At 40.8% G+C, this 24,284-nt stretch overlaps 3 protein-coding genes across 3 annotated transcripts; 2 read left to right on the forward strand and 1 right to left on the reverse strand.

Annotated features, from left to right (window-relative positions):
* The first annotated feature begins 1,322 nt into the window (after positions 1–1,322).
* Positions 1,323–3,513, forward strand: LOC109486350 (tctex1 domain-containing protein 1-B-like). The gene is made up of 2 exons (XM_019790177.1): positions 1,323–1,916; positions 2,511–3,513. Exons 1-2 carry the CDS (start codon positions 1,623–1,625, stop codon positions 2,712–2,714), a joined length of 498 nt encoding a protein of 165 aa, XP_019645736.1. The 5' UTR covers positions 1,323–1,622; the 3' UTR covers positions 2,715–3,513.
* A 1,640-nt stretch (positions 3,514–5,153) lies between these two features.
* LOC109486325 (alpha-ketoglutarate-dependent 2,4-dichlorophenoxyacetate dioxygenase-like) lies at positions 5,154–8,316 on the forward strand. Its single transcript, XM_019790143.1, has 5 exons — positions 5,154–5,427; positions 5,895–6,243; positions 6,525–6,664; positions 6,866–7,021; positions 7,523–8,316. The coding sequence occupies exons 1-5, from the start codon at positions 5,344–5,346 to the stop codon at positions 7,703–7,705; spliced, it is 912 nt and encodes a 303-aa protein (XP_019645702.1). The 5' UTR covers positions 5,154–5,343; the 3' UTR covers positions 7,706–8,316.
* A 2,316-nt stretch (positions 8,317–10,632) lies between these two features.
* Positions 10,633–22,297, reverse strand: LOC109486310 (ceramide glucosyltransferase-like). The gene is made up of 9 exons (XM_019790118.1): positions 22,162–22,297; positions 15,746–15,890; positions 15,081–15,183; positions 14,683–14,784; positions 13,856–13,968; positions 12,937–13,115; positions 12,503–12,589; positions 11,941–12,130; positions 10,633–11,429 (listed from the first exon to the last, which is right to left on the reverse strand). Exons 1-9 carry the CDS (start codon positions 22,266–22,268, stop codon positions 11,265–11,267), a joined length of 1,191 nt encoding a protein of 396 aa, XP_019645677.1. The 5' UTR covers positions 22,269–22,297; the 3' UTR covers positions 10,633–11,264.
* Between the last annotated feature and the right edge of the window lie 1,987 nt (positions 22,298–24,284).

Below are 24,284 nucleotides of genomic sequence, written 5' to 3' on the forward strand. Positions count from 1 at the left end.
ACTAGGTGAATTTTCTTGCTCCTACACTTTTTATATTTTCTTGGATGTCAAGAAGAGTCTGTCGTCAACAACAGTCTCGAAAATGTATGCCGAATGTTTTGGAAGTTACTTAGTACATTGTACATGAAGTTTGACCAATAAACTTTTCCTAGGTTTCCCTCACTTGTCAAATGATAAATATTTTCTCTCATATCATATCCATCATATGGATTTCTTGAGGGTTAATGACCTGCCCAAGGTGTACTAGTATATGGTGTGATAGGACCTTGTCGTTGCTATAACCACCAAACGAAGCACCAAGTTAGTAATTGTTTTTTAAGCAAACAAGTCTTGCCGTCTAAAATAAACAGCCAGTGTTGACGGCAACCTGAAATATTGATGGCTAACCTAAAAAAATTCGAACCATGAATTTCAACAGTTTCCTTGATGAAACAGATATGTTCAGGTCCACATATACTACACAAGTGGACTGTCCCAATGTATTTAATGCGATGGAGCTGTCAACAAAAGTATTACATTATGATAATGCAATACTTTCGTTGACAGCTCCATCGCATTATTGTCAGTAACCATTCCAAAATATCCCCTGCCCATATTCACAAGAGACCTGTTTAATACTAGCAAGGACATTATATAAGAGTATAATGTTCTGTATAATGTCCTTGATACTAGACACTATTTATTGACACAACAAACACTACAGTGACTTTCTTAAGGTCCACTACAACTTTACAATACATACAAGTAAGTAAGTGGATACACATGGATTAACGTAATACTGAACAAGTATATGAATAAATCAACATGTTATGTTTAACGTATCACTCATGCTACTAGCTCTATAGGTCTAAACATTCTTTTCACTTGAGGGCTATTGAGGGATTGGTTTGAATCCCTCTCAACAAGGGGTCTCTCGGGTGAAAGTTCAGTTGACTAGCGTCGTCATGCCGACACAGACGATACGTGACGGGTACAATTATCCTGGCTGTGTGCCGGGCCGGAGTGAAAACATCGCCGGATCAACGTTTACTTTCTACCGTCCCTTTTCATGATCCCGCACGGCACTGAAATAACACTGGGAAGCCTTTGTTGTTATCTGGTCGCCCCGTGGTCTTCTTTACGGACAGTGACTGGTTACTCTAGTGAGGGTTTAGGACGGACTGAAGACGACAGAGAGAGAGACAAGAGGACGTCCGACAGGCTCATTTAAACATCGTTTAGCACTAGGTGAGGCCTGATCGAAAAAATCACCTCTTTGTTGTTTCCAACATTAACGTCTGAAGAAGTCATCTGAGAAAAAAATCTTGCGAGGTTGACAGACGAAGACAACAGTACTGAAGAGTTTCAAGAAACACAATCAGACAAATTAAAAGGGAGGAGCTGGGTTGATTTCTTTGGACGCCTCCATAAAAATAACAATACAGTCGTAATCGTCACGATCAATTTGTGGCTCACACCCTTTTTCCACCGTCTGGGGAGTTGTGAGGACTTTTCAATATCCGAGGCCCTTTCGTCTGCCAAGGAGGTTTAAAGTCAGTCAGCCTCCTTGCGTCTACAGGTGTTCAAATACAACTTCACACCTGATTTTTCAACGACTTCTCAAGTCTTTAGGAGCCCCTAGGATGTCCAGTCTTCGGCCAGACATCTACACTCTAACGACCATCAGGAAACTGTCGGCCTCGTCCGTGCGGACCCACGCCTCCAGTACCCAGTCCTCGGGCCGCGGCGGCCTGGCGGGCCGAGAGGGGGGCGGCCGGACTACGGTCATCGTCGAGAACACCTACAAAACGGAGCCTGATGTCAAATTTCCCGTGCGGAAGGTTCAGGGGATTATCAAAGACGTGTTAGAATCGCGGCTTGGAGAAGAGAGGTACAGACCTGAAGACAGTAACGGACTAGCCATGGAACTGGCCGAGGTATGTTCCGACATATGCTATGATATCTGACGAATAGTAACTTTACCGCGGCACAACAGTTGTACAAGGTACAAAGTAGGCCTCATATTTGCTTTTTGTTGAAAATTTCTGCCTTTGCAATATTTGCCTTTGGGCGAAACTTGACTTGTATCGTCCAAACAATAATATGTTAAATGGCCATATCCGTCTCATAAAAGTGGTAGGGTCTTTTTCTGCATGTCTACGTGGACGTATGATTACCCAGGCCCCAGGCTAGGCTATAAATCTAGAAACAGGTCTTTCGGTGGCAAAATCGTAACCCAATATCTCATTAGCCGAGCATATCCAACCGGTTACCGATTTAACGGTTGGTTGCGATTCTGCTACCGAAAGATCTGTTAGAGATAAGAAGGCCAGACTTCAGGGCAAGTAGTGCCCGTACTCTTGCGGACCAACTCCCTCGCATGTTATCTCTCTATTGGGCCAATTTCTCCCTTTTTTCCGACCGCTTCCCGGAGTCTGGTAGAGGCAAACACTATCCTTTCATAGAACAACACTTTTATACAATTCCTCTTTGATTATGCCAAATGTTGCATTCTCCGTTCCGTTCTGCAGACGATTAAGACCCGAGTGAAGGCCCTGCAGGTGCCGCGGTACAAGCTGGTGTGTTTCGTCCATCTGGGCACGGGGAAGAAGTCCGAGGTTCAACTCTCGAGCCAGTGTATCTGGAACCCAGACACGGACATTTACGCAGACTTTACCTTCACAAATCACCACATGTTTGCGGTTGGGATCGTCTGGGGGATATACTACGAATGAGGCTGAGGCCTTTAATATAGGAAAAAAATAACCCGGTTTCCCGAAAGACCCTGGCAACACCCGCTGATTATAGCCTTTTTATCGACCACTAAGGCTATGAAATTTTCGATCTGCCACCAAAGTTTCAAACCCTCTAAATTTTTAAAACCTCATGATCATTTAACGCATATTCAGCATATTTCTTTCTTCAGTAAATCGGGTGAAATATTTGACCATAAGAAAACAGGTGGACGGGTCCGTGAGAGTTAAGAAAAGAAAAAAAGCTAAAAAAAAAATCCCTAACTAACGACCCTAGTTTTTTTCCTGGACTCGAAAACCAGACACAAAACATTGATTTTCCTAGGCTTTACACTATGTGAAACTAGAGGTGTGTGTTTTCTTTCCGGTAAATAACTTGCCCATAGACGTACATATCCAATACGTCCGGTTTAATTGTGCATGAATATTCAAAACTTTCTATTCTGCGCTAAAGAAAAGGTACGGACAAGAAAAATACCTTACGTGCTATAGATAAATTAAACTATATAATAGAAGGAGATACACCCTTATAACTACTGTGCACAAATCAAAGAATGTTTAGACCCGGCAGGATTACATGTGATACGTCAAAGTCAACATGTTGATTTATTCATAGACTTGTATGTATTTTAATTCTTTTGTATTCGCGTCTTTGTATATGTATGTTTAGTTATAGACCTTACCCAAGTCGCTGTACTGTTGTGTCAATAAAGTATTGTTATGATTCAGTATGTGGAACTAGCTATAGAGATGTAATTAGTGAGGTGTTGACTTCGAATTATATACTGGCTACTAATTTATATTCCTTGTTGCAATTAAAGCCCCTGTCACACATTCACTAATTTAGACTCCCGAACACTGTGACAGCCGAACGCCCCCCAACCATGGTTAGGAGTAGATCGGCAACAAATCCGACTGGTTATGTGCTGCGCAGTTGTACCGATCATAATTTATTGCAAATTTCTGCCCGAAGGCAAATAACAAGGACAAAAGAACATTGATACAGAATACAAATGACTACAAAATCACGCTGTAATAAAATGTAATTGTCTGAAACTATGTACAATACAGAAAAATAGTTTCAGCGGTGGCCACTGCCTGTCAACAGAAAGCGCAACCAGTACGTGCATCCTGAAAGAGGGCGCACCGTATTTCAAGTATGGCAGCTAAATATTTGCCGTCGGAAAAAGAAAGCGTTGAACGTAGTGAGGCCCAGGTTCCCACGCACGCACAGCTAACATCTATGGCCGTGGCGTGTGACTTACCCTGCCAAGAGCACGTTCAACTTTTCTAGAAGTGGTCGCAGCTAGACAACTAGTACTTAATCATTTCTTTACAAAGTAACTTGAATCAACCCTACCCCATTGCAAATAAGTGCCGAACAACGGGTCGTATATGTAGGGCCTGGTATAGAGGCGCGTAGGCGACGTTTCCACAAATCTTGATCTGTCCCGTGAACAGGTGTTTGCTTGTAAGACAAAAATTACAAACAGCAACATCTGTTTTAAAGGAAACGTTACAATTTCATCCCGTATTGATGCGTAATAGGAGAAATTGTCCCACGATGCTTGTTGCCTCCATGAAAATTTTTTGGTCTGGGTGATGTTTGCGTGTATATCTCAAAATTCGTCGGGCGGAATGAAATGGGGTGAAGTTGATTTTGTAAGTCAATTTTGAGCACCTGGTGATTGAACTTGGTACTGCAGTATGTTTTTTTAGACTGTGGACGTGATTTTTAGGTGGCATATACGAGTAGCTGTTCACGTAAAGGGTTTAGTGGTGTAAATTTGGGCCTCCTAGCTTTGAATGTATTTATTTGCTCATTTCTTTCACAATGTACGACAGCATGTACATAGCTGTTTGCTGTGGTCCTGTCGTCTGGTAATCATGGGCTAAATCTGGGACCAGGTTGGGCAGCATTGCATAACCCCTTTGTGATCACTTGATTGGATGAAAATGACACGAATTTAATTTGATGGGACTATTTCTAGATGACCGGCACCTAAGCCGCTATTACCACAACGATCATCGTATTTACACAAGACCCCAAGTAACCAGTAAACACATTGACTGAGTTAAATGGTGCCCTGGATAGATCATATTTACACCCATCATATCAACCAAGTACTCACAGCTTAATTGCTTCATCACAAATTAATGATTTCCCAGGCGATGACGTCACCATGTCATAGACACATGTCTGTTCCCATGGTAACCGCTGACCTATCGTCCGTCCCTGTATTCTCCGTAAGACGGCTCATATCTCATATGTCTGTAGGATGACTTGGACAAACATGCTTTGTTACGAGCTATCACAGGTGTTTGCTTGGGTCCCTAACAGGTGTTATTTGTCCATCACATGTTGATGAAGACGTCGGTCAAAATAAAAGTCCCTTGGAACTATTTAATTAGAGTCATAGAACCGATGAATTGACGATGTCAATATGATCGGTGAGAAGTATTCTAAAGTTTGCAATTTTAATAGCCCACGGGGCATGAACTTGCAATGAAGAACGGATACCCCCGATAGTCAAATGGCACATCCCAGTTTCAAGATGGCGGTCGTCGACTGCTAGGGTGTGCGTGAAACTCACGTAAGGTGTAACGTCGCATGTCGAAGGTAACGTTTCTCATCAACGTGGCATTATTCTCCAGGATGGCTGCCCACGAGTTCTACAAACTCACCCCGATCAAGATAAGTATCAAGTCTGCTACTTTTGTTGTTGAAGAAGGGAATAGTCGGGATAACGGTATATCAACAACGTTTACGTGCGTTGTCGCACGTAGCACTCAGTGCCTTGTCGCACGTAGACACTTTATGCTGAAGCACCATTAATGCTTTAGAATATGCTCATTATCTTCGTTGATCGATGAGAAAGTTATTACCTTCGCAAGAAGGCTATTGTTTCGGTAGCGGTCGTTTGTGTGTGCAGGGACCCAATGATTTTGGGGTGCCCTCACGGCATGTAATGGTACTGCAGCGGAAATTATGGTTTTCATATCCCATGATCTGGACATGCTAAGGTCTCTTATATTCTCGGACAAAAATGATGTGAGTTTGAGCCCCCGAGTACATATACTATAGCTTGTTCTGGAAATGACGGATGTTTTTAAGTATTTGGATTGGAAGGTAAAAATCATTTTTATATCTTTGCACAATAATTAGGAGCAGAAGCCCGGGGTATCGACTTGAAAGAAAACATCCCTGCAGAAGTCATTGAACAGATCAAGAAGGACGTCACGAAACATCGCATCCTGGTGTTTAAGGACCAGGGGACCGTCAGCGGCGACCGCCATGTGGAAATCAGCCGCTGGTTTGGAGAACTGGAGTCCACGTTCTACAAACATCCGAAGTCGCCGCATCCTGACGTGTTTCGCGTGTCGAATGATGAGGCAGAAGGGTGTACCGGGGTGGGGCGGACAGGCTGGCACATCGACGGCAGTTTCCAGCCTGCACCGTTTGGCTACTCTCTGTATCACATGGTGGCCGTGCCCAAGCAGGGAAACACAGGTTTGTTACCTTTGCCAAGAAGGTTATGTTTTCAGTTAGTGTTTGTGAATTCTGAGCACAACTCAAGAATCTGTATATGCATTGTCATGAACTTGGTATTACGGTAGGTCTTGACGAGACCTAGAAATGATTAGATTTTGGGCCCCCTGGTAGCTTTTGTTGGTACTGCAGTAGACGTAGAACTTCTTGTTTTCATATCTCAGGATCTGGACTTGTTAAGGTCATGAAGTGCTCATTATAGACTGGAGACCAGGCTAGTCAGGAGTGTGCTTGTGTTTCAGTGTTTGCCCCGCTGAATGAGGTGATTTCCGGACTAACAGAGGAACAGCGTTGGCGCTGGGAGCAGCTCTGGATGGTCAGCGACCGCAGAAGTGGACCTGTCCACCCCCTGATCTACAGCCACCCACTAACAGGATTAAAGGTCAAACTTCTTCTAGAATATTATAGTAACAATTTCATAATGTGTAACTTATATAAAATTTACCGGTAGTTCTTGCCTATCCTGAATGTACCGTTAAGTGCTGTTGTCCGTCCTAAATTTATCATTAACCCTTGCCAGGATCCCCCATGCAGGCCCTCTAAATAAAATAACACTGCTTCTTCCTCATTTTTAATACAACAGACGCTGTGTTTTCACCTTGGAATGACAGAGTCCTTTCTTGTTGGCCTGCCGCATGCTGAGAAGAGAAGAACAGACTGGAAGGAAACCAGTCAGCTTTTGAGGGAAATCCACCACGAGTTTGTCAAGAACAATAATGCAGTTCAGTACTCTCACAAGGTACGTGTATGTCAATCATTATTAATACATGCAGCATATATACAGGGTAAAGGGAATGAAAATGTAACGTTACCTCTACCAGGCTTTGGGAAGCAGTTGGAAAGATTAGAAATTGGTCAAATAGACAGATGATATGCCAGGGGAGTTGGGGTCCTCTACGAGAACAGTTGATAGCCAGTAGCAATGTCGGGGTTCTGACTTGAATGTGTGACGGGCTCAGAAAAAGTGGTCGTTATGGCCAAATGGCTGGCTTATAGAGGTGGTCGCTTGGGCAAGTTTGACTACTAGTATAACATCATATATTTTTGCTGTGTGATACTCCTGTAGACTGGTATCTAGTCTATCGTGATTGCATGGGGCAGGTTGTCTCAGGGTCTCTACCGGTAATAGTTTTCCCCTGCTCAGCTCAACAGGCTGCCCTGCCCTAACCATGAAAGCCTGGATACCAGACTAACAGCCCTGCAATTTTCCCTCAGGTTTGTTTTCATTGTGTTGTTTCAGTGGCAGGTTGGAGATTTCATCATCTCAGACAACCTGGCGGTGGGCCATGAAGCCAGCCCCCAGACACAGCTTCCTGTGGACCAGGTGGGGCTGAGAGTTCTGCACAGAACAACAGTCAAGGGCACAGTTCCACCCAGGAAGAACTACACCATAGAACCACCTGCTCAACATGGGGAACTATAGATCTACAAACTGTACATGGACAGTTCTGGGAATCTAAGTGATTTAAGTATTCTAGCTGGACATGTAGAGTTACATAGAACACTATTTAATGTCTAGGAAAAAGCTACACATAGAACCATAAAGAATTATGAACTGTAAAATGAAACAGAATAACAATCATGGGGACAGAGCTTCAGTATAGTATACAAGAACCAGTGTAGAACCAGTGTACATTAGCCCTAATTAAATGCTTTTTGAGTCATGAAAGATGCAAGATCAACAATGTAAATCAGTTTGGATTTTATTATTTTTTTTACAAATTCAATGCTGCTAGTGAATTGTGTGAAATTGTTTAGATAACTACTTTGACGATGAAATTTGCAATTTATGCAAACTGAAAGCTTTTAATTACTGTTAAATGCATTACCTTTGACAAGAAGGTTTGTATTTTCTGTGCCGTTTGTGTTTGTTTCTGTACAGAATAACAGTAGATATTAAGTAATGATAGATCTACTGGTATTTGATATGTGAGTAGAAATTTTGTAGTCAAAATAAAGAGCTGAATTATAGAAACGTATTCTAAATTCAAACTTGACATTAGTTGTAGTCTGTTAATTTTTCAACTGGTGTATGACATAACATACAATCATGTATCAATAGTCCTGAAAATTCTTCAGTGTGGCTTCTGAAAGTGGAAAATATAAAAATGAACAGGAGACATAGACCATACAATTGTGGAGAAATGTAACATTTTTAATCAAACTATGCAAACAGAGCAGCAAGACTACTTACTGGTACTACATTGTATAAGCTTCAATCAGTATAAATATCCACAAATCATCAGCAAAATCACTCCAGAAATGTACAGATCAATGATTCCTGAGTAATCAAAAATACACACACAAAGACGCCTAGATTTGACATAAGACAGCGTGAATGATACACAATAGTATATCGCAAAGCTTACTAATACCTATTACAAAAGATACAGTACAAATTCATGGGTACATGACTTTTTGTACATTTCTAAGTACATGTACATCGACAGTAGAATATTTAACTCACGCAAAACACCAAATTGTGGCTCTCTCAAACGTGATTACAACGGAAAATTAGCAATCAATTCAATTTATTCAAGGTTTGAGACAAATGTAATATATGATTTTCCCCATGTCATTATTCAACAATAATATAATTATTATTTAACAATACATAATGTATAATTATTAATCAGTTTTACTAACCACTGTTTATGTCTTGAAATGTACTGGCTGAGATCTGGTTACCTGGCCACCATCTTGGGGAGGGGGGCAGACTCAGACAATACTGCTTTTGTATGCTAATAATATTTTACCCCTAGTGTGCAGCATAACGTTGTCCTTCTGTGTCAATCTCAAGATGTGCAAATGGCTACGGCATGTTTACACGGTGGCAGGACAGATTCACAAAAAAAGAACACATGAGCACTTTGGTAACACTAATACTGTAACGTCACTTGTTCAATATATAATATGTACAGGTGTCATATGCAAGTTTTTCATACAGGCATTGGTAGAAAAATATACTGGTGAAGCGTGTTATGGACAAAAACACCAGACTGAGTACGTTTGCCATTTGTGATAGGTATTTTGCCTGTGAATGGTCAGAAGGATGTGCACTATGGATTTAAAAGTGTCATTTCATCAAACTTCAACTAACAGACTGATAGCCCAAGTTTTCTCACTCTTCTGTTTTCATATGCAGCCTAATCTAAATAGAAAGGAGACATTGGCAAGTCTACAAAATGCACTTATTAAGATACAGACTGACACTAAATATACAACCATGAAACATGTTTAGGTCCATACTGATGTCAATATAAATACACATAGTACTCAGTACATATTTATTACATAGTTATATAGTACATGAATACACAAAACAATGGTAGGAAGAAACTACTAAAATGATGCTGGCTTTCAGGTACTTAAGAAATGAAAGATGCCAAAATCCTGTGATTATATCGTACATAACATTTAGCAGCACCACTTGACATACCGGTTCAATATATATAATTTTATGTGATAATGTTATACACTGTACATGTACATGCAATTTTATTCAGTTTTGAAATGTTGCATACAAGTGGCATGCATAAATGACTAGCAACATGCCCTCTTACCATAATAAATATTCTTTAAAAATTATTGAAAAATTACTCTCAATCGTATACAAAATTCTACTAAATTTTACTGGCTGAATTTATTGTAAAAAAAAAAGATCTGTGGTTATTGTATGATGTTACTGGTATACTAGCATCTAAAAACAAAACAAATTAAAAGCTGGGCAGACAATCTTTTCAACATAATACTGATTTATCCCAATTCTTCTTTGATTTCTTTATGCAAGAGTTTGAACTTCCAAATGGATTTGGATGGGCAAATTTCAAAGAGCTGCAATTAAGTTTTGTGCCCTAATTCTATACAAATACACAAACACATAGACAAAATGTTTAAGCTAAGAAACAGGCAAATGTTGACTCAACTAGAAGCCCATGTTGTTGTTGTTGTTCTTGCTTTAACGTTTATCTCAATTTTGTACATTTTTTCCAGGCCAGAAAGTTTTGACTTTCGGAGATGAAATGGTTGACATTTTTTTTCCATCAAAATTCCATGCAGGGTCAAAAGGACTACCACTGAAGAGAGCATTGTCATTTATTGTACTAACATACACACTGCCAAACAACAGCAACTACACATTCTACTGACTAGGGCTCGAAATACAGGTCTTGGATGTATATGCACCTTAGTGCAGGTAAAATTGGGGCTGTGCAGGTATATCTGATGTCTACTTGCACAGCCGGGGGGAGGGGGTTATATACAAATGTAGGTGTATGTGGATTTTTATTTGCTGCATTGATTGTTACCACCTAATGAAGTATGAAAGAAATAATGGCAATGGTTTTCTAAACAGTTTTTAGTATGATGCATACTTCCTAAATTCTGAGTGGTTAATGTAAAATTTGTCTGGTGCCTGCATGTTTTTCTTTTTCTATTTTTATATACTACAATTATAGCTGCTGTAACATACAAAATGTATATTATTATTATTATGTACATTGTAGTTTGTGCAATATGCAGTTGATATAACCAGATGTACTGTAGGTCCATGTTTCCCAGTTTGCATGACTAAAGGTTAGTCCTACATGAACATGTTTCAAACCATCATACCCATTTTATTCAGCTGACGCCTAAGCACCAAGCATTCTAGCTTCAATGTTGTAATTTAACTCTAAACCTGCTTGTCCTACTGCATACTACATGATGTAGCATCTGTGGCCTAACATACCTTAAAAATAAGTAACTTCTGCATTCGTACACACACATACAGACACAGACACTGGCAAATCTTGGCAGCAAATTTCAACAGCTGGCTTTACCCACAGAAACGTATCACAAGTACGCTTAGTATCATACACTCTGCACTGCTTCTAAACAGTAACACATTTAATCCTGTATTCAGGCTATATAGTGGTTTCACACACTGACGCTAAGTCTGTCCCTTACTAACTATCTTTAAACCAATACAAAAATAGACCCTATCATACTTCTTCAGCGGTACCGCCACATCTTAACCGGAACTTGCCAGTCTTCCATTTGATGCTGCGTGACGTCGCGCCGCGTAGGAACCACCAGTAGGTCAGGGTTTCCCGCAGCAGCCAGGCGATCAGGAATTCAAATTTGTTTACAGACGCAGCTCCCATCATCTGTAAAGAGTGGCAATGGGAAGAAAGTACTGATTAATTCACAGGTACATGTATTGTTATCAATGGCTTTTTTTATCAATGGCTAACATCTGAAAGTTTGCACTCTTTCACTCTTTGAAAGTCTTTCACTCTTTCACTCACTCACTCACTCACTCACTCACTCACTCACTCACTCACTCACTCACTCACTCACTCACTCACTCACTCACTCACTCACTCACTCACTCACTCACTCACTCAAAATGCAAAGTCACTGCTTCTGTTGTATCGTAGGCTGTTTCTAGCTATTCAAGGGTGGTACCCAAAAAATAAATGCCTGACATAGCTTGTTGGGCTATTTCAAACGCTTCAAGTATGAAAGGATGCTGAAAATGTGCTACGAAATGTAAAAAAAATGTCAATATCAGACAGATTTCCTTATCAAGAATAGTTTTGTTTTCCCTCCCTGAAATTGCATTGGATGCTTTTACATGTCTGAAAGAATCCTGCTCTAGGAATCAGCACCCTCTACCTGGCAGGTCCTGAACTGCAGGTAGTCGGAGATCATCCAGGCAGTGATGTGGAAGATGAAGAAAGTGACAGGGTCCCAGACAAACAGGTGGTGGAAGGCCCAGCTGCAGATCAGCCCCAGGAGGAAACACTCCGTCATCGGCTCCCACATGGCCAGGAACGGGATCATGGTCACTCGCAGCTGTGTCCACCTAGACATGGAGACAAGGCAGTTAGAGATGGCAGACCTCACCCTCAATGAATGGTACAGTAACTGTAAATCACAATTTTTTCATGGTACTTTTAAATCCACAGTTTTTGCAGTACTGTATTGCAAACTTATCATTTTGCAGACTTTCTTGGAAACTGCAATGGAGAAACAGACAGACAGACACACACAGACATGGCAGACAAAAAACAATTCTAAACTGTTTTTCACTGCTTTATGAAAATATCTTTTCATGCCGAAATTTGTCGGTCAAAGATGACAGGTTGGGCAAAAATTTGTGTCTCTTATGAGCAGGAAAATTCGGTCAAAAGACGCACGCTGACTAGAGCACTTGTTCATGTCTTTGTTTACTAACCTGCTCATCCTGGAGCTGAAGGCTCGGATGGAGTATGTCCCACAGTTCTGCTGGGCCACCTGGTTACTCATGGAAGCTTTCAAACCCCTGCAATATACAGCAAACAGGGAAAAGGTCAGCATTTCACTCAGACACAGAGTATCCATTGGTGATCATTGCAGTCACACCAACTGTAAACAGTATTTTTTCCCATGCAAATGCTGTGCAAAAGTGGTGAATTTCTCATTCAAATCCCATTAATCTCTCTGGTAAAACGTGTGTAGCTGTTCATGCAATCGCATAAAATTTTGGTTAGTAAAACGCGCTATGGAGTGCATGTGATACAGTCCAGGTACAGGCACAGTCCAGTTTAGGTACAGGTCTGTACCTAATCAATTTTCATGGTACAGTACTGATACACAGTACCAGTACACAACCCTAACAGTAACACACACCTGTCGACCACTGCCTTGGCCATGAAGTAGTCCTCGGCCAGGTACTGTGAGAACACCTCCAGACCGCCGGCGTCGTCGATGACCTTTTTACTCCAGAGGCTGGACATGCCGGTCACACACAGGATCCCCAGCACGTTAGCTGAGATGTACATCCTGGCATGGGCCGTGCCGAAATACACCTGAAAACAGTACAAGGAATTCAGACTGATAACAAATGACTTAAAGGCAGACGTCACTATTGCATTGTGCAGTGGGGGGACCCCAAATGGGAACATGATTGTAGTCCCTAGTTAATATCTTTGAAAATTCTTTTTTGCTCTTAAAAATTTTGGTCCAGTTTGGAGATTTTTGGGCTAGAGGGAACAGGTAGGATCTAAACTTTTCTACTTTGGTCAAACTTTCTTCATTTTACCAGTTTAGTGGCTATAATAAGAGACATAAGTGATGATGTTTTTCCTGCCCAGGGTGTTCTTATGGGCACACGAGAAAATTAGGTCAAAAGGGTTTGTTTACTGTTTTCAGCTGTTGTCGGAGTTTGAGCTGTCAACCCAGTTTTCTTTCTATATTTATACTGGTTGCTGTCTGGTGCAGGAGGTTAGAAGGTCAACACAGGTTATGTGACTGAAAGAGGGTGTTATACATGTATAGGGGGTAGTCAGTGACAGCCTTGGTCACGGTTTTAGGATGGGGAGAGGGCTCTGATTTGTACTGCTTCTCTAACCCCACCCTCAAACCATCTGCTTTCTTTATCTCGGATGGAGACATAATTTGTGTCCAGAGTTGTGTTAATGTGTCCTCATGTGTTGTGCGACTGGGGACAAGTCTCACACAAGTGCTACATGTAACCATTCAGTGTTCAGTAACAAACTTAAAGCTGCCATATGTAACATTCTGGTCAACTCTGTACAGTAACACTCACCTTCTCTAGCAGGCTGGAGAAGCCTTTCCTGTCACACACGTATGGCAGCTGGTGCACCACTCCGATGTTGTCTGTCATGTGACCAGCCATGTCTGTCAGGGTGTCTCTACTCACTGGGAGGAACAACATGGGGAAAAATCATCTCAACATCTCACCAAGATATCAGGCAACTCGACTCTAGAGCAGTGATCTAGCCACCTTTTATCTTTCCATCATTTGATGGAATTTTGCAGCTATTGTTGATAACATTTCAAAACAACCCCTAAGAGAGTGACGTTCATTGGTGGAGCTCCGAGCCATCACTTCGTTCCAACTTGGCCTTAGGGTCAAATCCCTTTCAAATACTTACAACAAAATACGTTCATACCCAGAGGCAAAATGAATTTGTGTCAGGGTAGGGACTCTGATCTGGTAGAATTGATGATTCTACCAGTAGAAATCCCAATTGGAGTCCATTTCAATGAAACTCTCAGTCTCTACATGTACCTATAGAGATCCTGATCAGAGCTTCTTCTGGTACAATCTGCAATTCATGTTCAGTATCATACACATACACATACAGCATTAATTTGGCAAGCATAAAAGATGATATCAGTAGCTACACCAGTAATGTACTAAGTGAATGTTTAACTTTTGGAATATTATGATGGGCAATGTTATGCTGGTATTGCTGATTCTATAGGCAGAGATCTGGATCAGAGTATTTGTTGACAGACACTCAGTTCAGGATTTCAGATTTGAGTCTCTGCCCTGACATATGCAATGCCTTGAGGCAGTGTTTAAGGTTGGACATGATGGGGAGTGGCTGTACATGTGTGTGTACATACCTCTGATGCCACTGTCACACACCCAGATCAGGGGGAACTGGGATGCTCCGTAGCCTGGCATCAGGTTGTTAATCTTTGGGTTGATGCCAACTCGCTCCCCTCCTGCCATAAAACAGCACACATGGACATTCATATCATGTATAAACTGCAATATCTAATCTTATAGACATAAAGAGAAAGTCACTGAACAATATGTTTCATGTTGCAAGAAAAATTATATATATAAACGGCTTGAAACTGCTATTTCTTCTACTAATAAAGGATGCAAAATTCTATGTAATTCTACACAGATTTCTTTGCTTGCAGTTTCCCAACGTTCAGGTTTTTTGCCAAGTTGTATACTGTGCAAAGATCCATTTTTGTTCTTAATAAAGTAAGAAAGATGCATTTTTACTCACCGACAAATATCTGGCAGGGCACCGAGGGGAACTCCTTCATTAGCTGCTGTAATAGGTCTATAACTGGATCCCCATTGTCTTGGACACAAAATAAAATCTCAAACTGCACACAAAACAAAAAAAAAGAAATATCAGCATTACTCAGCATGTACAGGCAAATGGGTGTTAATGCAGATGGTATTGAGTTGTATAAGTATGGTACATTGCTCTACATGTATGTAAGAGCCTTGATATGACACAAAACCTTAATATGTTTGTATGATAAACTCAGAGCTTGAAATTAATTAACATTTTGACTTGAGAATAGTGCACCCAATCTAAAGAATTGGGTACACAAAATTTTTAAGTTTTTGGAGCACCATATCAAATAATCTCAAACAACAAAGATTTTACTATTTTTCTAACTCTAAGATGTCAAGGCTACGCTGTGTACTCGTATACCTTCGAAAATATTTGGTTGCATCAGGGATTGGGAGTGTGCACCCACAGAAAAAATTGGGTGTAACCCAGCATTGTGGGCCCTGTAAACTAATCACATTTCTCACTGGGTCAGTCTACTGAGGAGTGACTGGTCAAAAGCTCTAGGTGAGAACCATTCTCATGTTGGAACAAAAGTTTCAACTCCAGAGAATTACTCGTTACGTGTAAGAGTAGAAGAGACCCACCTTTGGATAATCTAATTTAAAAAAGGTTTCTAAGTTGCTCCTGAGGTTGGGGTCGACGCCTGTGAGAGGTTTGAGGATAGAAACACCAGGAACCTCTGTCTTCATCAGGAAGGCTGGGGGAGGGGGGCGGTGCAACTTGTATTTCCTGTACAGGGCACAAAAGTAAAGCACATTTAACTGTGAATTCTCTTTTATTGACTTCAGGTTTATTAGCAAACTGGTGAGAGTTCGAATTTTACAAGGAGCAAAGTTTGTATGATAATGTGAAGGTTGATGAAATAAAATGTATACTGTGAATCACTTTATATTCGCGGCAAAATTTCACAGTCAGACTCAGTGAAAACCGGTCATGCTTGCTGAACTATATTTTTGCAGTGGCGGCAGGTGCAGAAGAAAGAAAATTGGCGAATTATCTGTTAATGATAAATTCACAGTACAGATTGAAGTGAATGCGAAAACCGCGCATACAAAAGTACCGCGAATACAAAGTGATTTACAGTAATTGTAAACCTGACCCTCTTATAGTTGGAAGTATACTAGTACTGGAATGTGCTTTGCCTATGGTTCCAATGTGAAACAGAAGGAAGCACACAGAACCAGAATGGCTAATTTCCATGACCAACTTCTCCGCCCATGGAAGCACAAGGACCATGCTGGTTTAGATAATACAAGATGCCCTCCTGTGAATCAGGAGTATCATGTTGTTTGTTTGTTCAAGTAAAGCTACCATACCTAATTAGAACATGGCCACCTTTCCTCAGCCAATCAGGCACAGTGTACATGATACCTTCCCAGTGCATTGATAATTGATTTTTCACCCATAATTAGCCCCAGGGATAAATAAACACAGGAGGCCTGTGGCCCATCTTTGCCTGGTCTCTCTTACAGTAAGTGATTAATTGCAAGGAAGCACAAGGGAAGCATACTGGAAGCAGAATCTCTACTATCTACTAGATTAGCAATAGTAAAGTCCAAGGAATCACATTGGAAGTACATCCTCCAAAACAGACACCAGGAACCTTATGAGAAGAGGAAAAAGGGAGGAAGCACATTAGATGTAGTTCCTCTTATGCTGGATGTGTTTCTCATGTGCTTCCCTTGTGCTTCAACTATGGAACCTAGGTTTGCAAGGGTGAGCGACTGAGTTTATCCTAACATTCATCAGGACTTGCAGCTGAATGTCCTTGGTCAAACATATCCCCTGGTCAAAACAAGTGCAACTAGCATGGTCGAGGTTACTAGTAAATCAACTGTGATGAAAAAGGACACGACTTCAAAACACTTGGTCCAAAATCTGGAGTAGGCAAACCCATGAATTCTCGCATGACCTTGGCTTGTCCTAAGTGTTATGTGTACATGAAAGGTTTGGGTGTCCTCGCACGAGTGTAATCCCTATGGGAGATGGGTGACCTTCAATTTACAAAAAAATACCAGTCCTAAAGCGTGTAGCAACAACATTGATTATTAATCCTGTCAATCAATCATAATTCAACATTCAGGGCTGGAATCTTTTGTCTCCTGATGTCAGTATTCAGCATCAGGATCTTTAATTTTAAAGTTAACCGCAGGGCTTGAAAGACATATTTTTTTTTTCATACCTGCACTGGTGTAAATCATTCAAAATTACCTGCACCAGATGAGTTTTACCTGCACCACTCAAATACGTGTATAAAAAGTATGGATCATACCATACTAAAAACTGTTCAAAAACCACTGCCAATATTATTTCTTTTATAACTCATACTAGTTGGTCACAGCAAATGCAAATCCATATAGACCTACATTTATACTATAAAACTAGTACAAGGACTATTGCAGGTTGTTGTATTATTAATATTAGGTGCAGGTAGACAGAAATACCTACTAGTGCACACCTCCAATTTTACCTGCATATGCAGGTTGCATTTTGAGCCCTGTGACGACTTGTGCCAGCCACCAATCCAATTTGTTGATTCTCAAATTCAATGAAAACATTTTCATTTAGCTTGTTTGAACCAATTTCTTTTGCGGACTTTCATTTCAGTGCACCATGCTGTTTTGTTCTGCCACTTTCGCAGGGTGGGGTGGGGGGTCAAAATCGGGGCCACAGTAGTGTGTGACACAGCGGAAGTCCCAGGACTCTTCCCATTGGTGTGTGTAAAAAGCGGTCAAGCCACAATGGTGTGTGCCATCATGCACATGTATGTACACTGGGTCCTATTACAGGATGTGCAGAGAAACCAATTAACACCAAGGTGACAGCACACAAACCATGCTGTCCCTGTCACACTGTCTGAACACAGCAATGCACATGTACACACTGGGCCTAGGAAAATTGATGTTGTGTTTCCAGTTTCAGTCCTGACAAAACTAGGGTCAGAAGGTAGGGATTTTCTTCTTTTCTTTTTTAGGCATTTTTTTTAGACTGAAATGATCCAGAAACACAAGTTTAACAATGGCATTATGCATCATCAAATGCAAACAGTTAACACAAACAGACAAACACACCAAATACAATACCTCCATTTGCACATGCTTGAGGTGTAAAAATGTTCTCCTCAAACACAGGACCTCCACTGATTGAAAGAGAACATCCCTACTATATTAGGAAGCTAGGTTTTCATTTTCACCATCATGGTAAATTAAGATGCATTGTACATTATTGTAATATAAGGTGCCTTTCCCAAGGGCACAACAATACAGGGTGCCGTTAGTGATTATGATTTGATGACTGAGTTCAACAGGCCACTCCCACTTGTCTGTTATCCTCCATGCACATGATGTACATCTGCCTGTTTCCCACTGAAATATCATCATCATTCCACAATCATTCTACTACATGCAGGGTTTTTTCTAGAAAAATTTAGCATGAGGGAGCAGATCGCAATCATGACAAGGAACGAAGCGACCGAGAGGGGATTTTTTAAAAAGATTAGCCACTTAGGGTTCAATCTGAAAATTGGTATGAGGGAGCTGGCTGGTTATATGAGGGAGCAGCTCCCTTATTCCCCTGTTCAGAAAAAACCCTGACATGCATATTGAAAAATTTTATTGTGTAACTTATAATACACTGTGTTATATTTTTATGTCATACCCACCCGAAAATTAATTAAATGCCAAATATGTAAAAATTTGGTGTCCCCAAACAACAAAAAAAGAAAATTCAAATTTGCAACATACAAATCTGGCTCAAGCGGAATGCACTCAAAATCAAATTATTCTATAGAACCTTAATTTGGAGGTGCACATGATAACCAAAATAGAAACCAATATGTAAAATTGTAATACTGCTTGTTATCACATGGGCCAGAACACCTGTATTAAATAACATTGCGTAAAACATAAAATGATATATCGCTTTATATTATCCCCCAGGAGTCTTTGAAAACTGCCAAAGGCAATGTGTATATCCTGGTAAAGATAAACAATAAACATAAATTATAGTACCTGCAGTACATACATGTACCAGGCACAGGTACATTTGTTACAATACTCAGGAGACCTGAAAGTAGCCTCAGGGGTCACATAAAAGGTAAAAAGTGCATGTACCAGGCACAGGGATCACCAGCAATACCCAACACTGCAACAGAATACATGAGTGGTGTTCTAATCATTGGGCTGTGACACTGGCAATAAAGTTACTACAATTATTATCTAATACATGTAGTTGAAAAAATATCTTAACCCAAGAATAAAAAATATCTTAACCCAAGAATGTACAAACTTGATCTTCATACTAATGCTTTGAACATTCAAACCATTTTAAATATCATCCAGAATAATGATACTTATTTACTGGTAAAGTGGAAACTGTCATGTCATTGCCTACTCCAACTCCTAGTCCTAATGCTAAAAGGATTATGTTGTATCAAATACATTATCTATTTAAAGTCCCTGTATGTCCAATTAACTATTCAAGATGCTTTCACAAACAGTTACTAGTATTGTTGTGTATGGTAAGCTGGAGGTAATGAATCCAAAGGCAAACATGGTAATGAATGGATTTAATCAGTGTGAACCTGCTAATTACATGTACAGTAGAAAGATAAACAGTAGAAAGGTAAACAGAGTGACAGATTTAATTATCTTTCCATTCAACAACCACATAAGTATGTGTGTGTGTGACTCTGTGTGTGTGTGTGCCCGACTCTGTGTGTGTGTGAGTGCATGTGCGCCCGCGCAACTCTGTGTGTGTGTGTGTGTGTGTGTGTGTGTGTGTGTGTGTGTGTGTGTGTGTGTGTGTGTGTGTGTGTGTATGTATGTGTGTGATGTTCATCCAAAGTGGGAGGGTGCTGTCTTTATATACATGCTTTAGCCCTGAATGTGTGAATGTGTTGCAGTTATGATCAGGCACGGTTTTGGATAGTCTCCGTGTATCCAACAATGTTGATCTGTCTCAAGCACAGTTCTGGATATTCATGGACTATCCAGATCCGTGCCTGAGCATGATTCTGGATACGACACAGTGTGCTAGATTCTGGATACATTCACCAAATTATTTGTTATATAAAATCATAATACAAGCTAGTGGAGGGAGCTCAGGGGCCTGAAGTGCTTTGTTTTCCGTACAAAAGTTATGACTTATTTCAGCCACACTGGTTCCTGGTCTATAAGGAATTGTGTTTCAAGTACAAATTTATGAAGAAGATCGTGGGGAAATGAAGGAAAGACAAGATAACATAACATAATTTTGTAACGGCCATGCCCAAGAGAAGGGTCATGTTTCTGACACATACACGACTATGGGATTCTAGGATCACAATTTCTCAACACTCTTACACACGAAAGCCTTCTATCCTTGTAGAATCATTCCTAAGAATACGAACAGAGCTTGAGAAATAGTAGTTTCTGTGTGCTAGAATGTCCACAACTGGTTGACCGACATGCCATGCATGCACACACACAGGACCGGCGAAGCAAATTTCCGTCTCGTAAACGGTCGTCGCCTTTCCGAACGGTCGTCGCCTTTTCTCAGAACGGTCGTCGCCTTTCGGAGCGGTCGTCGCCATTTCCGAGCGACCGAACTTCAGTTCCGAATATCCGCGGCATGTTCGGGACTTCCCGGAGTTCTTGGAATGTGTGAATCGCACTCAGTCCATAACATGGCGACCGTAGGCGGGCCAGAAAAGTAACTTGTCTCCTCAACTGCTGATTTTATAAGATCAGCATACGATCCTAGGCCTGGATCTTCTCCAGCCTATTCTTGTTTCCCTTCGCCAACAAACTGAAGAAGGGTTCATATAATGCCGTTTATACAAATGACAAATGAATCTTCAACCAAAAACAAACATAGATTCCGTCCCTGTGCTATATTTCTCAATCCCTGTGGTATGTATTCCTTTCGTTTATGTAAAATTCATGTAGGATTAATAAAGGACCTGCTGTTTTAGAAGGGGGACAATGTCTTACTTTGACAGGAGTTTTGACAAACTTGTAAAGCTATTTTCATCCCGAAATGTCTATGTTTTGTTACCTTGCTGAATGTTAATACTTGACACATTCACCACTGCACTGTATGTAAATACGACACATTCACTGGGTAGCACATCAATGCCATGCTGGTGACAAGTGTGAAATGGCCTGCTATGCTGGGCAAGCACTGAGACAACAAAATAAAACCCGGCTGTGGTGGAGTTGTGAGTCAGTCAGTCAGGACATAATGTCCTTGGTCAGAATAAATGCCTGCATGTGTGATGGTGCTTCCGAATGAATGTTTCTGAGTCAGACCATCCTGCAGCAGTCATAAATTACATGCTCGCACAATGGGCTGTTCCAAAAATACATGTGGAGTTTTTCTCGCCCCCGTTTCAAATTCAGCAATGTATGAAAACCTACAAACGTTCTAGTTCAGAGGGTTTTTTTTTCAAATAATGTTTATTCGCATTTCAAAAGGAAACAAAGAAAAAAGGGAGAGGACATGTTCACATACAAGAAAAATAAATACCCAGAGACATTCGAGTTCAGAGTTACCCAAACCCTTCCCGTTCCAATCGAGAATTTCTCAAACACTAACCTAGTTCTAACCTAGATAATTCAACCCCCGGAACTTATAATTATAATACATGTGCTAGCACCCACGCAACTTCAATCCACCTAGCCAAGTTCTGGCCCGTCTTCGGTCGCGATGTTATCTTCAGGAAGTGTGATTTCACACATTCAAAGAACTCGGGGAAGTCCCGAACATGTCGCGGATATTCGGAACTGAAGTTCGGTCGCTCGGAAATGGCGACGACCGCTCCGAAAGGCGACGACCGTTCTGAAAATAGGCGACGACCGTTCGGAAAGGCGACGACCGTTTACGAGACGGAAATTTGCACCGGCGAATGGCGGATCATTTGAACACGACTAGGGACAACCGAACGCACATATGTGTCGTAAGGGAACGGGAATACCTCCGCGAACGTTCTAGTTACGTACGAAAGAAACCGCCTACTTACCCATAAATAAGAGCTATAACGTGGGTGAACCATATTAGACAGAAACAGCCCAGGAGTAGGGCGGCCACGACGTCTGCTACTCCCACCGACATCAGCGGGTCCGCCATCTTTCTTCTGTAAACAACCCACAAACCATTGCGCAAGCCGACCTTGTACGCTCGCACATTCACCACAAATAGGAGGAATGATGATCCATTCTGACGTTAATGTAGTCCCATTTTAAACACAATTTACTCCTAATAGATCACCTTTTCTAAAAAAAATTGATAACATATAACAATTACCATTTGCTTTTTTTTTCAATTTGTTATAAAAAATACTAGTTTTAGGTAAATGAGTATTATATTACTGTGAATTTGAAAGAAAAGTGACGTGTTGTATTTAGAACTTTCCTGTACATTGTTCAACTGAATGTTCTTCCGGTGTGGCATTAGTCATAGGCGTATGGCTTACGTGATGCGGATCACCCCATTCAACTTTGTTTGCGCAACATGGTTCGCGCCAGGTAACGGCCGGCACTAACCTGTCACCCTATCCACACCTAAATAACTGTCTGCCGGGTCTGGTTTCAAAGGCACGCCTGGCAACGCACACTGTTTAGGAGGCATCATCACCAAACACTGTGACGTTGCCTTTTCGCAATTTAAAGGCCCATTTAAGTGTACGTAGGTTTAAGGGTTTATTCAAACCACCTTGCAATTGGTGGTGACAATAGTATGTCATTAAAGCACAAATAGATATTTAAAGCTGCATTATGTAACATTGGGATGATTCAAAAGTCGACAATTTTCCTCTTTTATCCCTTAAGCTACACCAAATCATCATTACACGTGATTTAATCATATATATATATCGATATCGACAATAATTTGTAGTAATATTTGTGCGATAGTATAGTTTTGAAGAAACGTTGTCATACTGCCACACACTGTATCATGTATGGTTGTTGAGCAATAAAGTTCATTAATTTTTTTCAAAGTAGCTAAAACCAACCCTATACTCTCACTGTAAATAAGTGCAAAAGAACCTTTGATTACCCCATCCACCGTGTGCATGTGTTTTAGTTACTGATTGACCTGACAATAACAATAGTTTATAGCCTCATCTTTTGAGAACACCGCGCAACCGGGCGTCCTTGGCAGTCAACTGACAAAAACATGCGGCTTTTCCCGTGAGGCGAGCCCGACTCCAATTCAATCGTTACCGTGGCTTGTTTCATCGTTCACACGGGCAATGAACACACGGGCAATGAAATGAGCCCGATTCAAGAGTCGTTCTCACGGACAATGGCAGTTGCTAGGAGGCAGCATCACTGGCAAACACTGTACTCACGTAATGCCTTCCCTGACAATTTCAGAATAATGTTTAACCACCTTGGGTGCAATTGAAATTAAAGCCTCAACAGATGATCCAATGAGCATTACTGTGTAACATTATGTTAACATTGGAATAATACAAAAAGTTAATTTTCTGGTCATTTCTCCTTTTCTTCAGACGCGAGACCACTGAGTTTCCATACACGTGGTTGTAACTCATATATTGATATCGACAATAGTTTGTTACTTTGTAGTACTAGTAATATTTGTACGATTTTCTAGTATTGTTGTCTTACTGCCACACAATGTATCATGTACGGTTGTTGAGCAATAAAGTTCATTCATTTCTTTACAAAGTAGGTTAAACCAACCCTACTCTATTGTAAACTTGAAGTGCCAATCAGTACCTAATTACCCTAACCACAGTGTGATGTTAGTTTTAGTTACTGATTGACCTGACAATAACAATAGTTTATAGCCTCACGATCATCTGTTCAGTACACCCCGCAAAGGCGTCCTTGACAGTCAACTGAGACAATGATGAGAGAGACTGCATGACCTTTTCCGTGAGGCGTGACCCATTTAGTTTCAATTCACCGTTAATCGTATCGGAAACTTTAGTGTAATTCGTTTACGTACTGACGTAAACCAGTTCTTTGTCGTACTGATCTTTCATCGTCACGCCTGGGTACCATCCGTACTTGTTACGCCGCGAGGCTAAAAATGTTCAGACTTATATACCAAACATTATGACATTGTACATCATATTTTACAACTTTCAAATGGAATTAGAGCTAGGGAGACAAT

This window comes from Branchiostoma belcheri, unplaced genomic scaffold (assembly GCF_001625305.1).
Source record: "Branchiostoma belcheri isolate BF01 breed outbred unplaced genomic scaffold, Haploidv18h27 scaffold8, whole genome shotgun sequence".
Lineage (NCBI taxonomy): Eukaryota > Metazoa > Chordata > Leptocardii > Amphioxiformes > Branchiostomatidae > Branchiostoma > Branchiostoma belcheri.

What these genes read in the sequence shown, in the direction of transcription:
- LOC109486350 (XM_019790177.1), top strand. Translation starts at nt 1,623, where the DNA reads ATGTCCAGTCTTCGGCCAGACATCTACACTCTAACGACCATCAGGAAA. An exon ending in TAGCCATGGAACTGGCCGAG is followed by an intron (nt 1,917 to 2,510) that starts GTATGTTCCGAC and finishes TCCGTTCTGCAG; the next exon opens with ACGATTAAGACCCGAGTGAA.
- LOC109486325 (XM_019790143.1), top strand. Translation starts at nt 5,344, where the DNA reads ATGTCGAAGGTAACGTTTCTCATCAACGTGGCATTATTCTCCAGGATG. An exon ending in ACAAACTCACCCCGATCAAG is followed by an intron (nt 5,428 to 5,894) that starts ATAAGTATCAAG and finishes TTTGCACAATAA; the next exon opens with TTAGGAGCAGAAGCCCGGGG. An exon ending in ACCCACTAACAGGATTAAAG is followed by an intron (nt 6,665 to 6,865) that starts GTCAAACTTCTT and finishes TTAATACAACAG; the next exon opens with ACGCTGTGTTTTCACCTTGG.
- LOC109486310 (XM_019790118.1), bottom strand. Translation starts at nt 22,268, where the DNA reads ATGGCGGACCCGCTGATGTCGGTGGGAGTAGCAGACGTCGTGGCCGCC. An exon ending in GTGTGACAGTGGCATCAGAG is followed by an intron (nt 13,969 to 14,682) that starts GTATGTACACAC and finishes TGTTCCTCCCAG; the next exon opens with TGAGTAGAGACACCCTGACA. An exon ending in TCTCCAGCCTGCTAGAGAAG is followed by an intron (nt 13,116 to 13,855) that starts GTGAGTGTTACT and finishes TACTGTTTTCAG; the next exon opens with GTGTATTTCGGCACGGCCCA.